The 24,137-nt window shown below is 41.9% G+C and overlaps 1 protein-coding gene across 1 annotated transcript; it reads left to right on the top strand.

The window, feature by feature from the left end:
* The first annotated feature begins 6,650 nt into the window (after positions 1-6,650).
* Polr1e (RNA polymerase I subunit E) lies at positions 6,651-22,874 on the top strand. Its single transcript, XM_046457451.1, has 12 exons — positions 6,651-6,826; positions 7,313-7,416; positions 8,488-8,564; positions 9,912-9,997; positions 11,709-11,767; positions 12,735-12,879; positions 15,110-15,217; positions 15,824-15,920; positions 18,005-18,138; positions 19,867-19,948; positions 21,339-21,470; positions 22,544-22,874. The coding sequence occupies exons 1-12, from the start codon at positions 6,751-6,753 to the stop codon at positions 22,695-22,697; spliced, it is 1,254 nt and encodes a 417-aa protein (XP_046313407.1). The 5' UTR covers positions 6,651-6,750; the 3' UTR covers positions 22,698-22,874.
* Positions 22,875-24,137: the final 1,263 nt, after the last annotated feature.

The raw sequence follows: 24,137 nt of genomic DNA, 5'->3' as shown, positions 1-24,137 counted from the left end.
CGCGAATGCAGCTGATTTCTTTGCGGTTGTTGGTGGTGGTGGTGGAGAGCCTGGATCCCAGGACTTCCTTAAAGTTGAAACTCCCAGATTTCTAATGTTACTTAACACCCAAATATCATTTCAGCTGATTGCATCCCTCAGTTTGGGTTTGTTTATTTAAAGCCTCGATAAAGTGTGATGGTCAGTTTTGTTCAGATTCCCTAATATTTTATGGTTAGTACGCATATATATATCACCATATTGGGTAAATAGATAATATGGAATATTGACAATAAACCAGGCACTATAGGAGATCCTTAAGCATATGGGCCTTATAATAATTATGTGGCCTAGGTACTATCTCAAATTTACAGACTGTCAAAAGTTAAAATGACTTGTAAGTGGACACCCTTCCAAATTACTGATGGGGATATCACTGATGCTCTCTTTGAAGATAATATGGTAATCTCCATCGAAATTTAAACCTGGTGCGGCAGCAGGTTCCTATATTCCCAGCAACTTCAGAGGTTGAGGCAGGTGGATCACAAGTTAGAAGCCAGTCTGGACAACTTCGTGAGACCCTGTCTCAAAAATAAACAAATAAAAAACGGCTGGGGGGCTGGGGTTGTAGCTCAGTGGTAGAGCGCTTGCCTTGTATGCGGAAGCACTGGGTTCGATCCTCAGCACCACATAAAAATAAATAAAATAGAGATATTGAGTCCATCTACAACTTAAAAAAAAAAAAAAAACAGCTGGGGATTTAACTCAGTAGTAGAGCGCCCCTAGACTCAATCCTTATACATTTTTTAAAATACTCATTCTTTCCCTTCTAATTGGCATTTTCTATAAATGTTCGCTATTGAAATACACAAATTTGGAAAAATACATCTGAGGGTGTACACCAGAGCTTTGTTGGAGGAAAAAAAGAAAAGAACTGGGCATGATAACATACACATGTAATTTCAGCTACTCAGGAGGCTGAGGCAAAAAGATTGCAAGTTCCAGGCCAGCAAGTTTGAGGCCAGTCTGAGCAATTTAGCAAGACCCTATCTCAAAATTAAAAAAAAAAAAAAAAAAAAGGACTGGGGATGTGGGGATGTAGCTCAGTGGTAGATAGCTCCTGGATTCAATCCCCAGTACTGCAAATAAATAAATGACTCTATAATTTTCATTTGTTTTTCTGATTAGTTTCCTTCTGTTTATGTTCCTAAATCTCCTTCTTAAGAATTAAGATGGGCCTGGGCAGGCACACTGGCTCTGGAGGCTGAGACAGGAGGATCTTGAGTACAAAGCCAGCCTCAGCAAAATCGAGGTGCTAAGCAATCCAGTGAGACCCTGTCTCTACATAAAATATAAAATAGGGCTGGGGATGTAGCTCAGTGGTCCAGTGTCCCCAAGTTCAATCCCTGGTTCAAAAAAAAAAAAAAAAAGGAATTTAAGATGGTGTATAAATTCTTAACTTCAGCTGTTTGGAGACCTTCTTCATTGCGTGTTCCCATTCCCATACACATTTTTTTCTTGTGAATCTTTTTCAGTTAATTCATAGGCCTTCAGTCACTGGATCTGAGTTGGTAGAGAAAAAAGTTTTTTTTTTCCTCCCAACTATTAAAATTACAAATACAAATACCTTCATTCTCAGTGATTAAACTTTTAGGACTTTATCATACAGATTCACACACGTATAAAATCACATATAGGGCTGGGATTGTGGCTCAGTGGTAGAGTACTTGCCTAGCATGTGTGAGGTCCCGGGTTCGAACCTCAGGACCACGTAAAAATAAATAAAATAAAGATATTGTATCCAACTACAACTAAAAAATAAATATTAAAAAATATTTTTAAATCACATATACATAAAGTTATTTACTATAGCATTATTTGTTCCACTAAAAAATCCAAAATAGGCTAAATAGCTATTATAAGCACTCCACTCTCATGACCTCATTTAGAAATAATTACCTTCCAAAGGCCCCAGCTCCTAATCAATACCATCACATTAGAGGGTAGGACTTCAACATATGCATTTTGAATGGGATTATGACAGTATTTGTGCCTAGTAAGAATTAGGCATAGTGATATATGCCTCTGATCCCAGCATCTTGGGAGATTGAGAAAAGAGGACTTCAAATTTGAGGTCAAGCTGGGCAAATTAGTGAGACTCTGTTTCAAAATAAAAGTAAAAATGGGCTTGGTATGTAGCTCAGTAGTAGAGTGTCCCTGGGTTAAATCCACAAAGGGAAAAATAAAATACACCAGATTTCTTTTTCCCATGTGAGGATGTAATAAGACAGTCATCTCCAAGGCAGGAAGGAGACCTTCACCATGAACCAAATCTTCCTTGATCTTGGCCTTCCCAGACTCCAGAACTGTGAAAACAAATGTTTAAGCCACACACTTTATAGTGTTTTGTTTTAGCAGCCCCAGTAAACTAAGTCATATTTACCACAAGGCAACCAGTGAATTAAACCAATAGTGAAAATAAAATGCAATACTAAAAATTTCAATTAACCCTTAAGGATGAAGAAAAAAGGAACAAAAAGACCTTTTTTTTTTTTTTTTTTTTTTTTTTGTCAACTCAGTCAGACCCTGTCTCTAAATAAAATGTAAAAAAATGGCTGGGGATATGGCTCACTAGTTAAGTGCCCCTAATGCCAAAAAACCAAACAACCCCTCAAAAAAACTTTAATGCTAAAAATGCTAAAGATTGTCTTAGTCTTCAGTGAGACATAATCTTTGTTTCTGTTTAAAAAAAATTGCAAGGGAGATGTGACTTAGCAGAAGCAAAGTTAGGAATTTTTACTTGTTGTTGCCCCAAACAAGTTAACTGAGAATTATAGATGCTCATAATAAATGTACATAATGGAGAAGCATGGAGTAGAAGAAGAGAAGTGATGGGTTATCTCTATTCTGTGCTTCCCAGTCAGAGCTAGAGTATTTATTGACCCATGTGGGGCCCCACAGAGTGAAGAAGATCCAGATATACTGGAGCATGTCCAGAAGAGGTGACCAGGATATCGGAAGAGGAAACTACAGATTTTAGTTGGGGGTAACACCTGAAAATATGGAAGGAATTGCTGAGGCAGGAGAGGAGCAGGTAAATGAAAAGCATAAGAATATTCAGGTTTTGAAGAGGTCAGCATAGAGAAGCTGGTTGTATTCTGCATGACCCTGGACAGCAGAACTGGAAAGCTACAGAAGGCAGATTCAGTTCCACGTAAGAAAAAAAAAAAAAAATCCTGTCCTGCCTTATAAAGAGCAAATTGCTTGTAAGTACACACACAGTCTTCATCAGTCATATGAAGGTAGAGAAAGAGAATATTAGAAGAAAGAACATAAGAGGGGGACAAACAGATGAAAATAAAGGAAGAAAAAGAGGCAGAAGCGCAAGAAAGGAAATGAAGAGGAGAGATGGAAGTAGCACTTTTCAGAATACAGTGTGAGTCACTGCAAGTAGAATCTGCCTTGCCTTTTCAAGTCTTCATTAGCCATATCCTGAAATACCAGCAGATGGAGATATTTCTCTGAGAATGGAGAACTTTGCTTCTCTTCAAAAATCAAGTCTTCCTTCTCTGAAAGATGCTAAGAAAGAATTCCAGATGTCTCCGAATTTCCAAAATAAATTGATGAACATTTAATGTAAATAATAAATATAATTGTTATTATTTTGGTACTGGGGATGGAACCCAGGGGTGCTTAACCACTGAGCCACATCTCTAGCCCTTTTTATATTTTGTTTTGAAGCAGGGTTTTACTAAGTTGCTGAAGCTGGCTTTGAACTCACAATCCTCCTGCCTCAGCCTCCCAGGTAGGTGGGATATCAGGCATGTACCACCAGGTCTGGCAACATTTTATGTAAATTCTACCTGTGATTATTTATGATTTTAATCCAGAAGAGGCCATTGTGGATTTTCATCTTTTGGTCACTGCCTGAGTAAGGCTCCCTCCATCCTGCCCTATCCCAGTTATATATGTGTGTATGTGTATGTACATGGTGTGTGTACCTATGTTATGAACCATGGTTAAAACAATTAAACAACATAGGGGTATACTACAACCCCCTTGCCAGCTACCCAATCATTAACCAGATAGAATCTCTATCACTTTAAATTCTTGCCTGTGGTAATTCAGGAAGGTTTTTACCCTCAACAGTTGTATGGTACTCTTTACTTGTCCCCCCAACTCTAAAGCAATCCATCCTGAAGTCTTTCACAGAATATGTCTGTCAAAGGAGTTGATCTGGAACAACTGAGTTTCCCAGACTTCAAGTATACACAAATCATTGGCTGATTCTGATTCAGATTTGATCAAGCTGGAGATTCTACACATCTAACAAAATCCCAGATGATGATGTCTCTATTTCCATGGGCCACATTGAGTAGCAAGACCTTGTATTTATATGTCATGAGTAGTCAAGGCACGTATCTCCAGAATTACATTTGGTTCCTTATGCTGTTGTTGTCTTTTTTGTTACTCCTTAACTGTTAATTTTCTTTTTTTTTTTTTTTTTTTTTTGCGTGGGGGTACCAGGGATTGAACTCACATCCCCAGCCCTATTTTGCATTTTATTTAGAGACAGGGTCTCACTGAGTTGCTTAGTGCCTCACTGTTGTTGAGGCTGGCTTTGAACTCGCGATCCTCCTTCCCCAGCCTCCCTAGCTGCTGGGATTACAGGTGTGCACTTGTTACTTGAGGATTATGTGATGATAAGGTATTGATGTTAATTTTCTGGTTCTCTTGGCTGTATTGTTGTAACTTAGGGCCACCGTGCCCCATTTAACTGTTAATTTTCATTCAGACATCTACAGAGTATCTGATATCTGTGAGCCCTACACTAGTTGATTTCAACTAAGACTATAGACATCTTTTGAGTTCTAGTCCCTGCGATAGGATCCCAGGATTCAAACCTATTCCTTGCCTTGTCATTCATTTCATTACACATTTACTGAGCATATACAGTTTCCGTAAACACTCTTTCAGGAGTGGGTGATACATCAAGAAAAATAAATGTCTCTTTATTGTTTAAAAATTGTTTATTGTTAACTGAAAATAAATTGAGGAAAAGATAAATGGGGAAGCAGAAAAATATTTAGACAATTAAGTTCCTTTTCCCTTCTTGAACTATATAATTCAAAAACTATTAGATGGAATAGAGCAGAGTAGCCTTCCAATCAAAGAAAGAGCTGACAGCTAAATGCAACATGTTCTTCTTGACAAGGTCTTCTTCTATTGGGACAATTGGTAAAGGAATGGTGTGTGGGGATTATATGATAATAATGTATTGATGTTAATTTTCTGGCTCTGTTGGCTGTCTTGTAACCTAGGGAAGATTCTTGTGTTAACTTTTTACTGCTGTATCAAAATACCTGAAATAATCAACTTGTAAAAAGGAAAGGCTTATTTGGTTCATGGGTTGAGAAGTTTCAGTTCATGACCCATTGGCCCAGTTGCTTTGGGGTCTGGGGAAGCAGCACATCATGGCAGCAAAGCCACTTAGTTCATAGCCAGGAATAGAAAGAGAGTGAGGGGTGGGGGATTTTACTATTTCCTTTGAGAACAGCCTTTCAATAAGGTAAAAACTTCCCATTGGGCCCACCATCTTCCAATGTCATCACGGTTTGGAGAACAAGCCTTAACACACGGGCATTTGGGGGACATTCCAGATTTCAAACTATAGCCGTCCTTGTTCATAGGAAATAACTATAGTCTTCAGGGGTGAATGGGATAGTAGGTTGACAATTTACTTTAAATGATTAAGAATAGTTCCTTGCACTGTAATTGCAATGTTTCTTTTCCTTTTTAGGGGAAGCAGATACTGGGGACTGAACCCAGTGGTATCCTATCTCTGAGCTACATCCTTAGCTCTTTTCACTTTTTATTTTGAGATAAGTCTAAGTTGTGGAGGTTTGCCTCGAAGTTGTGATCCTCTTGCCTCAATCTCTGGAGTAGCTGGGATTACTGGATGGCATTGTGTACCATCTCGCTCGGCTTTGCAATGTTTCTATAAGCCTATGATTGAGTTGTCTGTGAGCCCTACACTAGTTGATTTCAGAAAATGAAAATGTAACAAGTGCTCAGCAAAGGAGTATGCAGGTGTCAAGGTTAATTCAGAAGATCCCGGGTGAGGAGGTGGGGTGAGGTCTCCAGAGGCAGTATTTTGGAGAACAGTGAGGAGTCAACCCTGAACTTCATGACCCTTAGAGTCCATGCTTAAAGGCCCTGCTTTTACCCTCTCCTACTCTGATAATTCCCATACGGAAAAAATCCGCAAGGACAAACAAACATGTCCATCAGTTAGACACGACCCCCCCACCCCACCCGGTCCCTCAACACCGCCCCTCACACCCGGGTTCTAACCTACCCTAGAAACCTCTGCCTAAATGCTCTGGGCTAGCTGGGCCTCTTCCCACGGTCCACCCTAAACAGAGGAAGTCCCAGACCCAGTCAGGCTGAAGCTACAGGGCTTTTCGGCAATTGGGGCTCCAATCCCACCAAACCCCAACCGTGGAGGCTGAGGGCAGGGCAAATCACGAGCAGTGCCTCAGAGACCCACCAAGGAGGGGGTGTGGCACGGCGTGGCGGAGGGGGTGGGGTCACGAGTGGGTGGGAATGACGTGCCCAGCGCCTGGGGGCGGAGCCACGCTGCTCACGTGCTCAGGTTGGGGCCTGTGGAGGCCACGCCTCTTCCGTCGCGCTGCACTGGGGCTCCCGCGTGTTAACTAAAGTGTTTGTGCTTCTTTTTCCTCTCTGGGACCTGACTGTGGGACCGGCACGATGGCGGCAGAGATGTTGCCGAGTGCGAGGTGGCTGTACTGTGGGGAGCCGGACGAGAGTCAGAGAGCTGTACTGGGTAAAGTGCTCCCGCCCTGCGTTCTGCTCCCTCCCCAGCTGAGCCAGGACCTCTCCTCTACCTGGCGTTGAGACAGGGCTCCCCGGTCATCCCATTTTTCTTCCGTCACTACCAGCCACCTGCACGAGGACGTACCAGATACCTTTCTTTTCTCAGAACGGTATCGGGACCCTGTCATCCCCTCACTAAGTCTCTCTCCTGCCCCATCTGTCTCTCTCCCTCTCTTTAGGTCTGGACCAGGCCTCTTCCCTCAGCCTCATTGCCCTAATCATGCCTTCCAGCCCCAGCCTCGCCTTTGAGAGTCCCGCCCCCCACCATCCCCTCTTCCCAACTGGACCAGGACTTTTTTCAGTCCCCTTTTAGGTCAGGACCTGTTCTTCCTTGCCCTCCTCATTCTAACTGTCACTCTCAGTGATACTCCAGTTCTTCCCCGCTACACCGTGGGTCCTTTTGCTCCTATCTCATTGTTGGACTGCATTCTTACAGTCCAGTTCTCCAATGGGAAGCTGCAGAATCCAGGCAACATGCGCTTTACCTTGTACAACAGCAACGACTCCACAAATCCCAGGAAGCGGAAACAGCGAATTCTAGTAAGTGCTGCAGTTGCAGTTGCCTTCACTCTGTGGGCTTCAGGAGTCCTTTTTGATATGGACAGATGTGGGAGGGTAGGAAGGGAGAATAAGGAGAGGAGCAAATGGACCTTTGAAGAATTCCTCTGAGCCCTAGCAGCCTGCGGTATGGGAATGGGCACCATCCTGGTTTATGATATTTGAAGTGTTTCATTCATTTGTTTTTTGATCCTGATGATTCTTTGTAATGGGTGGCAGTTGTGCACATTGCAGGACATTCAGTAGCATCTCTGACCTCCACCCGCCAGATGCTGGTAGCACTGGGTTGAGAACTGTCCATGAGGGATACTCATACAGTAGACAAAGTTCAAGATCTGAGGTGCGGAGAGTGCAGGACATAGTGAACTCAGTAGGAAGAGAGATCTGCTTACAAGAATGCCTTCCTGGGAGAGTGCATTGGAGTTTGAGTCCTGAAAAATGGGGGAAGGTTTAACACTCAAGGTATGGTTTTCCAAATGAAGAGGGTAGCAGGGACAAGTACAGGGAAGCAGGAAAGCTTGGCTGTGACCAGGAAATGAATTGGCCATTTGCAGTAGTTCTGAGGGTATATGAAGAGCAGTCATGGAAGAGGTGGGTAAAGAAGATTCAAGAATGGTTTGGACCCGGCTGGGACTGTAGCTCAGTGGTAGAGTGCTTGTTTGCACTGGGTTCGATCCTCAGCACCACATAAATATAAACAAAGGTATAAAAAATATAATAACATTATTAAAAAAAAGAATGGTTTGGAAATTGCCTGCAGAATCACTTTTTCACACACCTGTAAGTGTTGGGAGTTCAGGACCTCTCTGTCAAGTCCTGTGCTGCAAGTCCCCCAAGAACTCTTCAAACCAGTTGGAAACCAGCACTAAGGCCCTCTTGCCTTTTCTTCAGGGATAGCCCAGATTCCAATAGAGATAGTGGGACTGAATCATCTCCTAATGCTAACCCACTGTGGTCTTTCATTCTAAAACTTCTCCAAATGTAGAAAAGAGACCATACTTAATACCTTTCAACATTGGTTGTAAATAGAGTTCCTCTCTCTATGTATTTTAGGCAGCTGAAACAGACAGACTTTCCTATGTTGGAAACAATTTTGGGACTGGAGCCCTTAAATGCAACACTCTGTGCAGGTAATGGTGGGGAGAGGTGCAGCAGGAAAGGTGATGGGGGTGGTGGTGGTACTCTTCTCCATATTTATTTTAGGGGCATTGGGGAAATCTAGGCAGGTGTACCAAGTCCCTACGTTTCTAGACCCCAGGGGTCCTTGTATCATCCTGAGGACATTCCTAGAAAGGAAAAGATGACTTGTATTTGTTGAATTTCCCAAAGACTCCACTTATTTGTTATAAGTACTTATTTGTAACGGTCTTATTCTAAAAGCACTCTCCACAAATTTGGAATGTATGTTCTATAGGTTAAAGCTTGCCTGAGGTTTGCCTTGGGACCAAGTATAAGAAAAGGATTTGGTTGTATTGAAGAATCAGGACTGGGAATCATGAGCCCAGGGCATAGGTTTCGTTTGTTTCGTTTCTTTTCTCTTTCTTTCTTTCTTTTTCTTTTTCTTTCTTCATTGAAGATAGGATCACTTGACACTGAGCCACATCCCCAGCCCTATTTTGTATTTTCTTTACAGATAGGGTCTCATTGAGTTGCCTAGTGCCTCACCATTGCTAGGGCTAGTTTTGAACTTGAAATCCTCCTGCCTCAACCTCCTGAGCTGCTGGGATTACAGGCATGTGCCTGCCACTGAGAGAAAACTATGGAAGGAGTTGAGGACTTGGTTTCTAACTTATTTCTGCCTGCATGGTGAACTAATATGGTCAAGTCATTTCATTGGGCCCAGGTTTCTGTGCAGCTCAGTCACTGAGCAGCTCTGTACTTCACTGATCCCTCATCTTCTCTGTACAATGAAGATTGCCCACCCTGAAATGTCTGGGGCTGGCATGATACAGTCATGGTCCCTATGATTGTTACCAATAGTGAACCACAAACAAGGCCCTGTCAGAGCTCCCACTGGACCATGGCCTGATAAAAAATAGATGAATTTATTCATCCTTAAAACTGAATACTGCATCATTCACTTAAAGAGATGCTCTGTTTCAGATTGTTCTTCTCCCCATAACTAACAAGCTTTTACTTAATTTTCCACCATAAAAATTATGTGCACAGTAAGTTCTAATGTAATTGTAGATTGTTATACTTCAGAAGGATTTCCCATTACACCAATGAGTCCAGATGTGTTTTTTTTTCCCCAGAGCTACCTCATGTCCCCTTTCTTCCTTTCCCACACCCTCCTTTTTCCTCTTCATGCAGAGAATTTATTGCTGACGTAGATTTTTGTTACTCATGAGCAAGTTGTTGCATTTCTCAGGTGTGTTGGGACAGAAAAAAGGTTGAGAGCTTTTAAACAGAAAGAAGGAAGTTGTACCTTTTTACCTTTTTAGTAAAGCATTGTAGCATTATTTTTCTTTATTCAGGCACTTTGTGGGAATTTTGAATAAGACCTCTGGTCAGATGGAAGTATATGATGCTGAATTGTTCAACATGCAGCCACTGTTTTCAGGTAGGTCCCTGGCATGAAAATTCATAAAAATGCTGCATAATTTGTGTTGCTGGATGAGTTTTCATTTGATGAAAAGTGCCTATATTGTCTTAATTTGGGGAAATTTTCCCCCCCTTAATCTGGTAGAAGAAGCTGCATTTCTTCTCTGTCTGGTATTCTTAGAATGCTCAGGGCTAGAGTGAGATTGTCTAAAATGATAAATAGTAGTGTCAGATTTAAGAGGCTACTGTTCCCTAAATCTCAAAACTTGAATTCTTAGTGATGCTGGTAAACTTAGCAAGACCCTGTCTCAAAATTTAAAAAAGACTGGGATGAGGCTCAGTGCCTTTGGGTTTAATCCTCAGAACCCCCCTCAAATATATAGATCTCAGATTTTACATGAAAAAGACTCTTGTGTCTTGATACCCATCTGTAAATTTTCTACGGATTTTGAGGGTCAAAATTAAGAATTCTTTGCTTTGTAAATAACTACATTTAAATCACTCTTCAAATGTTATTCTCAATTCCAGGAGGCACAGAAAATTGTTTATTAATTTGTTGATTAAACACATTTTTGTTTTTGAATGTAAAATGTTTATTAGTACTGGCTAGCACACATACACACACACACACATTCACATACAACCTGACTACTGGTTCCTTCCTGTATGCTTGACACTGTTCTGAACACCTTCAGTACACTGTCACTTACTTCATAGGTTCTGTTATTCCTTTTCATGTGGTACTGGGGATTGAACTCAAGGACACTCTATCACTGAGCCACATCCCCAGCCCTTGTATTTTATTTAGAGACAGGGTCTCTTTGGGTGGTTTAGTGCCTCACCATTGCTGAGCCTGGCTTTGAACCCTCAATCCTTCTGCCTCAGCCTTCTGAGCCACTGGGATTACAGATGTGCACCACTGCACCTGGTCTGTTTATTCCCCCCCCCTTTTTTTTTTTAACCAGTGATGAGTGTGGCACAGAGTTAGCATGACTGGGTAGAGTGCATTGCTGATGTAGCTCAGGCAAGGTCACTCCAGGGCTTGTGCTCTTGTCTACCAGATTAGACTTCCCCTTATTTGAGTTCTTTGTGGAAGGTTAGAGAACATCATATAAGAAATACATACCTCCATGTTTATGTCTGCTGCTGGTTCTTTCACCAGGAGAGAAAACTATGGAAGGAGTTGAGGACTTGGTTTCTAACTTATTTCTGCCTGCATGGTGAACTAATATGGTCAAGTCATTTCATTTGGAGACTCATTTTTCCTTATTTATAAAATGAAGAGTTTGGATCAGATGAGTCCTTCATTTGACTCCCTAATCTCCAGTTCTCTTAACTGTGTACTTAAACTGAATATTCACAGAATACATTCACTTAAGGCTTAGGAAAGTCCTGTAATAAGGAAGGAAATCTGCTGTTTTTTTTTTTTTTTCTTCTTTTTTGCAGTGCTGGTGATTGAACTCTGGGCTTTGGGTCTTGTGCACACCAGGCAAGTGCTCTACCACTAGCTACATCTCCAGTCCAAGAAATCTGTTTTTCTTAGATTAATTGTTAAACAAATAAATACTGAACACTTAATATCTGCAGGCCTTACAGAGCTTGACCTGGCAGCATGTGCCTGTAGTCCTTGCTACCTGGGAGGCTGAGGCAGGAGGATTACTTGAGCCCAGTTCAAGACCACCCTGGGTAATATAGCAAGACTCCCTCTCTTGTGTTTTGTGTTTCCACAGATGAGTCCGCCGAGAGTCAACTCACACTAGAGAGCCAGAACAAAACTTTCAGAGATAAGGTGAGTGTGAATTGGAACTTGGGTTAAGAATTTGCCCATAAAAAATTAAGATGTGGGGGCTTAACCAAGTTCCTTGTAGGCATGTGTTTCTCCATCAGTACAATGAGTTTATTGAACTCTGTTCTCCCTGGCTGCTCCCAGCTCATGAAGTCTGTGGTTCTCAGGAGAGTTCCTACTTATGGAGGCCTGCCCCTATCTGGGGCAGCTGAATGCAGCTCTGAGCCAGTGTTTGGAACCTATGCTCTGGTATCCCCACACCCTAAAATACTTGTTTTTAGATTAGTTCAAGTTTCAGAAAATATTGATTGTACCTGGAAACCTTCGTATTAAAAAAAACTAGACAGGGGCCTGGGGCTATAGCTCGGTGGTAGAGCGCCTGCCTCGCATGTGTGAGGCAGTGGGTTCGATCCTCAGCACCACATAAAAATAAAGATACTGTATGTTTATCTGCAACTAAAAAAATATTTAAAAAAAAACTAGACAGCATTTTTCAATATAGAAAGTTCCTATAAAAGTCATTTCACCTCAGGATAGCAAATTGATTGGATCTTCAGTGCTGCCTGAAGAATTATATTGAAGTGGAGGTGTGTGGCTACTGTGGCTCAGGGGAAAGAGTGAGAAGTCTGTCAGCAATGTCTATTGTAGATATAGAATGGGACGATGGTAAGCTGTGTGCCACAGATTTACCAACCATAATTCTAGTCAAGTCATTTTATTTTACTGATGGAAAAACTGTTAATTTGTAAATAGCCTTTATATCTTATAAAATAAGATGTTTTCAGTCTGGCAATATCACTTAATGTATGCAATAGACCCATGAGGGAGGTAGTTATGATAGGAATGATAGCTTGACTTACAGATGAGGTGATGATAGCTCAGGAGCTTAGAGTTCCTTTGTTGTCCCACAGATAGATGTAGCAGTGCCCATCTGCCCTGTCCCTAGTAACCAGGTTTGTTTCCTGCACAGATGGATTCTTGCATTGAAGCCTTTGGTACCACCAAACAGAAACGAGCTCTGAACTCCAGGAGAATGAACAAAGTTGGCAGTGAATCATTGAATCTTGCAGTATCTAAAGCTGCAGAGAATATCATTGATAAAAAGGGTGTGGATGGTAAGCAGCTGGAACTTGGGTTAAGAATTTGCCCAAAAAGACAGCTTTCTCTTGAGATCTTCTAACTGCTTTACAGATGGCAATAGTAGGAGTTAAGGCTGCGTTCTTTACTGCTGCTTGCTGAGGGACAGGTTCTGAGAGCAGCAAGAAACATCTGATGTGTTGCTGCCCTGGGTGGCTTAACAGTCAAGTGGAGGAGGCAGGCATGGGAATGGCATACCCAAGTCCATCTTTAGTGCAAAGAATAGTCTGCAGGGCACAGAGAAAGGAGAAGGCTTCCTTTGTGAGTGTCACCATTTGTGAGTCTAAGGAGCTTTGGTTAAAAAGGCTGATAAGAACATTAGAGAAAGTTTAGTAAGAATGGAATTCTAGAAATTTTAAGAAAATCTTTCTAGGTTTGGTGACTTACATAATATCTTCCTATTTTTCTTTTTAGTACTTTTATAATTTCTTTGTTATTTTTGGCATATGATACAGATTTTTATTTTATATTTCTTAAGTGGTTAGCCATTTGTCCCCCAACTCCATCCTTGGGTAATTTAAAAAGGACATCCTTACCATTTTATTGCATGTTAGATACTTAGTTGTGTTCTGTTTTTTCTTCCCATGGTTTATTCCTGTAGCAGCATAAGGCTTTTTCTTTAAATCTTAGTGGCCTTCTCATTAGATTTCGTCTCATAGGGCAAATTTGTCCTTCTTTTTTTTTTTTAATGTATTTGCTGTCATAGTATGCTTTTTCTTCCAGGTGATTCATTCATTCATTCATTTTTTAAAATCTTTGCATAACTTTACAATGATTATTTCCTCAAGGAAGCCAGAATGTTTCACATTCCTTGTTTCATCCATTCTATATCCCTTTTTGTTATTGTTGTTCCTTTTAGTTATATGTGACAGTAGAATGTATTTTGGCAAATTATACATATGTAGAGTATTATTTATTCGAATTAGGATTCAAGTGGCTATACTTGATGTGGCTGGTCATGTATTCATTGATTCATTAACACCAGAAAATTCCCCTCATAAAAAATGCCTGGGGTAATAACAGCAAATCCCTGCCCCTGGGAGCTTCACTTGCAGCATCTCATCGAACAGAGCCTAAAGTCAAGCTGCCAGCATCTTCCATAGCTGTTCACGCCATCCCGCTGAGAAGGGAAGCTGAGAAACAGAAAGGCAGTTTGGCACAGACAGCGGGCAAAAAACTCTGACTATTTTGCTATTTTGTTTTTGTTAGGTTTTGATTTTTGAATGTGTATTGATTGACAAATGATGGACATTTGTGCATTTGTACACATACATATTGTTTTTTGTTGTATTTTTTAGCTTTTAGCATTTCCTTAAGGTAACTTTCTTTTCATGCTCTCTCTTTTTTTTCATTTGGAAGGTTAGGTCTTTGATTAATATACGTCGCATTGACTTTCTGTTGACCCTTTCACAACTCTGTTTTCTTCTGTTTCTACTTCTCTCTTTTTTTTCTTGCCAACAGCCAGGCTCTACTGCTGTCTCTTTCTCTTTCTTTAACTCTTTACTCCTATTTTTTTATTATTGTTTTTTGTTCTTCCTCCCTTAAGAACACATCCTACCGCCTCTGCATATACCCCATATATGCAACTCTTGAACCTATAAACCCTTTTATATCACTCTGTTTCTTCTTCTTTCCCAGATAATCTTAAGAATTATTTTCAGAAATCCAATTGGGATTAATAAGAAGAGAATCAACATCTTTACAATGTTGTGTTTTCCTTTCTAGGACATCTCTATTTCTGTTGATATGTATATTCTGATTTTTCATTTTCACTCAAAATGTGTAGTGAGATTTTTTGGAAGTTAAGCTATTAAAGGCCATTTTGAATACCTCTCACTTTTTAATTTTTTTATTTTTGGGGTGCTGGGGATCAAACCCAGGACTTTATACGTATCAGGTAAGTGCTTTACCACCATGCTGCATTTCCAGCTTTGTCTCTCACTTTGAGTTTCTCTCATGTTGTGTTATATATGTTCACTAGCAGGCCTGTCTGCCAACTCAGGTTACTGGAGGGAAACTGCTGTATTCCCCTCTCCTGTGCCTGGGAGTCCTGCAGCAGTTGGCCTGATGGTAGGACATGTTGGCAAAAGCATTTAGATTTCGGATTTCTGGACCATTTGTGGTCTCAGCTGCACAGATTGCAAAGAATGTTGGGGACCAGAAGCTGAACAGGGTGATACTAACACTAATTTTACCTTTACTTTAAAGCTCTGGTCAGTGATGCCATCCAGGATGACTCGCAAGGCGACTCCCTCTACCTTCCTCCTTGCTATGCTGATGCAGCCAAACCTGAAGATGTGTATAAATTTGAAGACAGTATCCTTCTTGTGGTAGAAAAGCTGCCTTATTTTATAAGTTGTAATATTTGTACGCATTGGCACAGCCAGGCTGTCTGAAGGTCCTTGGTCCTATGATCTTCACAGAAGCAACAGATCTTTGCCCTTGGTACCAGTGCTGTCACCAGGAGGTCAGGTAGAATTCCTCACCAGCTGAGGGAGCCACCCCTGGGACTCAAACCCATTCCTAAGCAACATGCCAAAGGCTACTCCTCAACCCACAGGGGTCACTCTCCACGAATAATCAAAATATGACTTTTTGAGTTGGCCAATGTCTGAAGTCTAGGGCAGACCAGTTTTGTGAAAAGGTTTGGAGTGTAGAATTTTACTACTTGATGGGTCTAGTTAGATGGGAATGCTGGCCCTGGCACTGTGATAGGGGAGAGAAGGCAAAGAAGCCCAAGCAGGAAATGAGCGCTGGGCTGGAGCCTGACAACAGGGTCTGAAGTTGCCCTGCTCTCCTGTATGAGCCTCTTCCCCTCTGTGAGCCTTAGCTTTCCCATATGCGAAATGAAGCCTCTATGTGGTAATTTTTCTGGCTGAATGTTTCCATTTTGGTCAGATTGTGTTCTTGACCTGCACCTAGTTCTTTCTTCTGCAGAGTATGAAGCTCTTAAGAGCCCATCTGAAGCTTTCAGTAAGATCACATCAAAAGAAATACTGAAGATAATTGAAGAGAACAGGTACTTTCACTTGGGCAGATGGGCAGTGATATTGGGAAATAGGGAGTCAGATGTGAAGCAAGACCTTAGGGTGCCAGTCAGTGAGAAGGTATCTGCTAGCCCTCGAACATGAATAAATCTGTTTTCTAGACCCTGGGCCTCTCGGAGCTGTGGGTGGATTCAAGGGAGGGCATTGGCACCTGTAGCTGGGCAGAGGGTGGCGAACTGTAGTCTAGGGCTGGGACCAGAGCTAGTTCTTGTCCCCCAGTGTTATGCTGATGCTGATTGTCATTGGCAGCACCCAAATGCCTGTCTGGGAATGGGTGCTGGCTGAAGGGATGGCTTCTCTATGACAGTATGCTGGGCAAGCTTTTCTAAAGTTCAGTTTGTGTACTTTAAATAATTCAGAGATTATTTCCTCCTCTCCCCTTTTACCATTAAAATAATTTTTTTGTTTTTAAATGATGATGGTGACATTATTTTGCTTCTGAGTTTTTTCTTTTGATAATGTTATTTTGAGCAAATAAATTGCTAAAATGTTTTCAATCCTAGATTGGGTCTCCCAATTTTTGTTTGAAAATTTACTGGTCAGTGATATCCAAAGCCTTGGAAAATGCTTTTCTTTTTTGGCTACAAAGGTACATTTCTGGAAAGAGCTCTTTACTGCTTCTTAGTTGTCTTAATGTGATCATGATTTGGGATAGGCACAGGAATAAACATGGGGCTGAGAGTCTGAGAACTGAGACCCTGAGCACTGCCCTGTCTAACTGTGTGCTCTTACTGTCTGAGCCTCAGTTTTCTTGTCTGTAAAATGATGCTGCTACATGGTGAACTTGAAGAGCTTTTTTATCTCCAAGTCCAGGATCCTGATGGTAGTAGTACAGTACATAAAAATAACAATAGGGATCGGGCTCTAGCTTTGTGCCAGACACTCTTCTAGATTTCTAGGTACTTTATTTGCAGTGTTTTATTTTGTTTTTGTGGTACTAAAGATTGAATCTAGGGGCACTTTACCACTAAGTTATGTCCCAGCCCTTATTATTTTTTATTTTGAGACAGGGTCTCACTAAATTGCCCAGGCTGACCTTGAACTTGTGAATCTCTTGCATTAACCACTTGAGTTACTATGCCTGGCTAACGGTGTCTTTTTTTTTTTTTTTTTTTTTTTTAAATTCATTGATCCCAGGGGCTACATCCCCAGTCCTTTTTATTTTTTATTTTGAGACAAGGTCTCACTAAGTTGCAGAGACTGGCTTTTAACTTGTGATCTTCCTGCCTTAGCCTCCTAGTTGCTGGGATTACAGGCATGTGCCACTACATCCAGCTTGCAGTGTCTTTTTTTGGGGGGGTCGGGGGGTACTGGGGATTGAATTCAGGGACACTTGATCACTGAGCCACATACCCAGTATTTTAGTTAGAGACAGGGTCTCACTGAGTTGCTTAGCTCCTCGCCATTGCTGAAGCTGGCTTTGAACTCACAATCTTCCTGCCTCAGCCTCCCGAGCTGCTGGGATTATAGGCGTGTGCCACCACACCTGGCTGCAGTGTCTTTTAACACAGAAAGAGTCCCTAGGGAGACAGATGCTATCAGTTGCTTCCATTTATAGATGAAGCCAGGACATAGAGATGTAAAGGAACTTGCCTGAGCAGATTTCAGAGAGGGGACTCAAACCCAGACAATCTGACTCTAGAACCTATGCTCCTTACTACTAATCCAGAGGTATAAACTGGCCCATATGCCATGTCTGACCTGCTGCCTATGAATAAGTAAAAGTGTAAGTTAATGTTTTATTGCAACACAGCCCTATTTACTCTTATAAGTATTATTTCTGGATGCTTTTGCACCATGACATGGAGTTGAGTGGTTGCAACAGAGACCGTATGGCCCACAAAGCCTAAAATATTTACTATCTGGCCCTTTACAGTGTCCCCGTGTTCCACCCCTCCACTCCCTTAACCACAAACCTCCTGCTATGAGGATTTTGAATATGGTGGGCCTTCAGATGCCTTCAGTGTGTATGGCCTTCAGTTCTCATAGTGAGGGATGGTTCCTGACAGAGTCTGTCTTACTCTGACACATTCGTCCCTTTTTCTCCCTATTTTAGCCACTGCTCCACTGTTATAGAAGCGTTGAAGTCTTTGCCATTAAATGAAGAGAACCGAGATCACCAGGCCCGATGCATATGGTTTCTAGACACCCTCATCAAATTTAGAGCCCAGAAAGTGATAAAGCGGAAAAGTAAGTCCATGATAGACATTTTATTTTAGTTATTTCTGGTCCATTATTTGTCTGTAGATCTCAGATCAGTTCTAAAAGGGAAGAAGATACATACATCTGTCCACGTCCTAATTTTTAACTGCAACAGTACCATTCCTTGTGTTGTTGGCACGCTAGAGGACTTGCCGGCCTCACTCTTCTCTCTGGACCTCCTTACCTGGAGATTGCATGATGGCTTGGGGGCCTTCCAGAGCTAACATTCACTACAATTCTGCATTATGCAAAGTGGAGTATCCAGGTCAAAGTGAATGCACATGTTAAGAGACTATTAGAACAGAAGGGAGAGAAAAGTTTGGCTTTGCTTGTTAAGTTTGTGTTATGTTTATTTATTTGAAATAGGAAAGGAGAGAGTTTTCTAATGGTAATCCCACTGTCACCTGTAGCCAGGACCATATGTGGCAATGTTGGAAATGCTGATGGAGACGTTGGTGGTTTTCTGCACAGTTGTAGTCAGTCATTGTTACTGAGGTTGAGTACCCAAGGTTTTGTATTAATGTTTTCAGTATTTATTTAGTTCTTTTTTTTTTTTAGTTGTCAATGGACCTTTATTTTATTTATTTATATGGGTACTGAGAATCAAACCCAGGGCCTCACATATACTTAGGCAAGCTCTTTACCACTGAGCCACAACCCCAGCCCTATTTAGTTCTTTTATTATTTATTTATTTATTTATTTATTTATTTTTGTAGCTGTAGATGGACAGAATGCCTTTATTTTATTTGTTTATTTTTATGTGGTGCTAAGGATTGAATCCAGTGCTTCACACAAACTAGGCAAGTGCTTTGCCACTGAGCCACAGCCCCCTGTTTAGTTCTTATTTGCACATTCAAATCTCTCTTCTTCCCTCTCTCCCTGGGATTTCTCCAAAATCTATTTAGTTTCCTTTATTTCTGTTTTTAAGAATTTAACCTTTATTTTTATTTTTTTTAAATATTTTATTTTTATTGTTGTAGTTGGACACAATACCTATTTTTTTATCAGTTTATTTTTATGTGGTGCTGAGGATCGAACAGGGCCTCATACGTGCCAGGTGAGCACTCTACCACTGAGCCACAACCCCAGTCCCTAACCTTTATTTTTTAATTTATTTGTTTTTTATGTGGTGGTGCTGAGGGTTGAACCCAGTGCCTCACAAGTGCTCTACCACGGAGCTACAACCCCAGCCCTCTATTATTGTTTTCTAATGTCTTATTTATTCTGCATCGTGAGGCCTCATTGGAGTGATTGATCTGTCTGGTCGTGACCCCATCATACACATCTCTTATGTGTATCTGATCTGCAGGCTAAAGCATATCTGAGCATATTTTCATTATATTGTCCATTTCATTCCATCTCTTTTTTTTTTTTTGTATTGTGGATTGAAACAAGGGTACTCTACCCTGAGCTATATCCTCAGCCCTTTTTATTTTATTTTGTGACAGGGTCTCACTAAGCTGCTGAGACTGACCTCAAACTTGTCATCCCCCTGTTTCAGCTTTCTGCGTTGCTGGGATTACAGGTGTGCACCACTGTGCCTGGCTCATATTTTATTTTAAAGTGACTGTTCTGAATCTTGGGCTCCTGCTTTTCTTAACATATGGTTCTTTCTGTCATAGTGGCCCAGCTGTTCACCTCTTCTCCCAGCCCACAAATGAGGCATGGCCTGTGTTTTTTTCATGAAAATGATTAAATACAACTTTGTGTTATAGGTGCCCTAGGACCTGGAATTCCCCACATCATCAATACCAAACTGCTGAAGCACTTTACCTGCTTGACTTACAACAATGGCAGGTCAGGAAAGTTGATTTTGGGGATTTTTGCCTGTGAAGAAGAAAGCAGGTGGGGTATGTGAGTGAGGAGTAGGGGCTTGGGTTCAAGCCAAGTTCATAAAGATGCAGTGCTAAGAGATTGCTGCCATTTGGTGGGTTTCTGGTATCAATTAAGTTGAGGACGTGTGTGTGTGTGTGTGTGTGTGTATCTCCCCTATGGAAAAGTTCACTTTATTTTTCATGAATATTTTCTCTCTCTCTTTTTTTTCCCCGTGTAGTGCTGGGGATTGAAGGGCCTTGCACAAACTAGGCAGGTACTCTACTACTGAGCTACATCTGCAGCCCTTTTTGTTTTAAGATAGGATCTCACTGAGTTGTCAAGGCTGTGATCCTTCTGCCTGAGTAGCTGGGATTACAAGCATGTGCTGCTGTGAATACCTTTTATAGATATTAGCCAGGTGTGGTGGCGAATGCCTGTAATCCCAGAGGTTTGGGAGGCTGAGGCAGGAGGATCATAAGTTCAAAACCGGCCTCAGCAACAGCAAGGTGCTTAGCAACTCAGTGAGACACTGTCTCTAAATAAAATACAAAATAAGGCTGGGGATGTGGCTCAGTGGTCGAGTGCCCCTGAGTTAAATCTGCAGTCTACACACACACACACACACACACAAACACACACATACACACACACAAGGCTGCAGAGCTGGGCATGGTGTTGCACCTATAATCCCAGCAGCTTGGGAGACTGAAGTAGGAGAGTCACAAGTTTAAAGCCAGCCTCAGCAACTTAGCAAGACCTTGTCTCAAAACAAAATAAAAGGGGTGGAGGATATGGTTTATTGGTTAAGTGCCCCTGGGTTTAATCCCCGGTACCCCAAAAAGAAAAAAAAATGGCTGTGGAATGCCCTGCAATAGAGACTTACTTTACACACTTCCATCAGGAGCCCTTCCTGATGTCCCACAGAACTAGTGCTGTAGAAAAGGGCAAGCCACCCTGAGGACTCTGGGGAAGGAAGCCCATGCAGCATCCCTGGGTTTCCTTCAGCCATTTGTGTAGTGTTTCCTGCTCCTGAGTGGGCTTGGAAGAAGCAACAGCAACTGAGTTTGGGGTGATTATTATCCTAGCAGCCCTTCTGAGCAGGCAGGGACAGACTTGGAGGGCCCTCACCAGTATGAGACGCTAGCACCCCCGGGGTGCAGGTGCAGCTTTCTCTCTCCTGCTCAGGAGGATGCTCTGGGTTTGACTCTCTGCTTGCTGTGAAGCTCTGGCACTTTGGAAGAAAGAAGAAAGATTGATCCAGTTCCTCCTTTCCCCAGGTTGGGAAGGCATTGAATGCTAAGGATGTTCAGATGTTCTTATTTTGGTTTTGGAATTTAATTTTGTTTCTCCTTTCCTGCCACTGATTTTACAGTTTACGGAACTTCATTTCAAATTCTATGAAGGCGAAGATCACTGCATATGTGATCATACTTGCTTTGCACATAAATGACTTCCAGATTGACCTGACACTGTTACAGAGAGACTTGAAACTCAGTGAAAAAAGGTGAGCACAGCATTTTGAATAAAAAGCTCCTTCTAGGATACTTTGGTATGTCTCTACACCAACATCAAGGGGCAACATCAAGGACCTGGGGTATTTCATATGGGAAGAACTTGGGACCAGAGGATGGTTTTCACCTAGACATTTTGAGTGCCTGTGTTGGCACAGTTTTAAATTCCTTCATGCTGTCTCATTAATTTCCCTAAAAAACAATTGAAGAATCTGCAGTCCAGAGCAGTGACTTCCTCGGGTTCTTCACACCTGTGTCTTGGGCTTCTTCACACCTGAGTCTTGCCATAGCGTCCTGTTTCTGGATTACCAGGCAGCCTCCATTCTCTGAATTCCTGTCACTGGAAGGAGGGGGTACATCCAGGGGTGGAAGTTTCAGAGAACCCACCTTCATCTTAGCAAGCAGAGCTTTCTCAGAGTTTATGGAAGGTCTTCAAGGGAAGGTGAAGCCACTGGTTGGCATGGACACCATATTTAAGCTTCTCTGACTAGATGGGAGTAGGGATGATCTTTCAGGCTCCTTCTAGCCTTGCTAGAGTAGATTCCAACAATAGAGGACAGAGCTTTCCAGGATCCTTTTTTGGTGATCGAGGGGCATTTGACATCAAGGCTCCAGATGGTATTCTAAGCCTGTGATGACACCTCTGTCTACACTTGTCCAGCAGACCATGGAAGGTATTCTGAGGGCTTTCCAAAAATAGCATTGGCACATGCAATGAGGTAGAGAAATAAAACTAGTAGAACTAGGAGTCTGTCAGTTCTAGCAAGTGCTCAGACCTGGTTGCTTTTGTACTTTGGTTATAGGTGGTAAAGACAGTTATTAATAGGGATCTAGAGACCTAGTTTTCCATCACCTGTATGACTGTTTTCTGATGACAACACATTAAAATGAAATTTTCTGATAACTTCGGGGGTGGGGCATCTTGTCTACCTGCTTGGGGCTTGGCCACTTTTGGGATTCTGTCTTTATGGCCTGGAGCATGAATGTGCTACTCCCTCCTGCCAAGCTGTCCTGAACAACCACATTGAGAGCTCTCTCTCCATTTTTCTGCTTGTTTCTTCCTTAGGATGATTGAGATAGCCAAAGCTATGAGGTTGAAGATCTCTAAAAGAAAGGTGTCTCTGGCAGCTGACCAGGAAGAGGATCACAAGCTGGGCACTCTGTCCATCCCACTGCCCCAGGTCTCGGACTACCAGTCAAAACGGAGGAGGATTACCTAGATGTGTGCCTTCTAGACAGCATTTTTGGCCACATCATAGCCACTGCTTCTGTTCACTTCCAGTTTTATTTTTAGGAAGAGGAAAAAAGAAGCCTTGTTTTGGCATGGGATGAAGTCAGCATCCTGGTCATGCCTGGCTTATGCAGAAATATAAAGTGGTTGCTAGATTGGACTCAAATTCCCTCTGGTGTTGCTGTGATGGTGTGTTTCTCATGTTGGTTTACCTTTGTGGGGATTTGAAGGGTGGCATCTAGAAAGTTGGAATCAAAAGATTTTACCAGGCTAAACCCTGAACCAAATCTAATGGATGGAGGTTGATAAAGAATCTGGAGGGGCCAGAGGAGGAGGTGAAGAGGGGAATCCAGCACAGCGGTGACTGAAGTAGAGGCTTCCAGCTTTATCCAGAGAAAACTGTGGGTTGCTAGTGCGGTTGGGTTGCCAGACAGGCTGATTTATAGCCTGCTGTTATAAGGTGGAGCCTAATCAAGAAGTGATAACCCAGGGCTGGGGTTGTGGCTCAGAGGTAGAGCACTCACCTAGCATGTGTGAGGCACTGGGTTCAATCCTCAGCACCACATAAAGTAAAATAAAGACATTGTGTCCACCTATAACTAAAAAAAAAAAAAAAAAGAAGTGATGACCCCAGTTTTTCTGTCTGGCTAAGGCCACAGTGGAGTGGAGGGTAAAACACTCACAGACCACCTGGCACCTTCATCTGCTCCTTGGAGTTTGGCCTTGTCAGATCTATTGGCAATAAAGTTTCTGGGTCCCTGAAGGAGCCGTTGGAAGAGGCTTGTCTGTCCCTTAATCCCAAATGACCCCGAAGGTAAGCAGTTTAATGTAGGAGTACGTGGGAAGCACATTAGGGGTGATGTAGGGTATGTCATGTAATATGATGAAGGTGTTTACAAAAAAACGGTTCTCATTAACTGAAGGACACCGTAACTCCAGTCATAAGGAGATACACAAGAAAGCTCATGCTCCTCTGAGAAGCCCTTCTATGGGAAGCAACTCAAGAAAAAAAGTTCAAAAGACATGAAACCATTCCAAAATGTATCTTGTCCTGAAGAAATATGTAGCCCAAAAGAAAGCAAGTTTCCTAAGAGCTCAGGAGTAGGATGCTAAGAGCTAAACCAAAGCATTTTCAGGGAAGATTATTCAAAGACAAAAAAAAAAAAAAAAAAACCCACAAAAAATAAGTCCTAGATTTTCTTCAGTGGATAGATACGGTAATTTTTTTTTTTTTTTTTTTGTCCAGGGGATTTAACCCAGGACAGTTAACCACTGAGCCATGTCTCCAGCCCTTTATTATATTTTATTTAGAGACAGGTCTCACTGAGTTGCTTAGAGCCTTGCTAAATTGCTGAGGCTGACCTTGAACTCAAGATTGGAATTCTTGCCTCAGCCTCCCAAGCTGCTGGGATTACAAGTATGTGTGATG

The sequence above is a fragment of the Marmota monax genome, unplaced genomic scaffold, assembly GCF_021218885.2.
Source record: "Marmota monax isolate L192 unplaced genomic scaffold, Marmota_monax_Labrador192_F-V1.1 WCK01_AAM20220418_F8-fsc00069, whole genome shotgun sequence".
Lineage (NCBI taxonomy): Eukaryota > Metazoa > Chordata > Mammalia > Rodentia > Sciuridae > Marmota > Marmota monax.
This window is presented reverse-complemented; position numbering and strand designations above follow the sequence as displayed.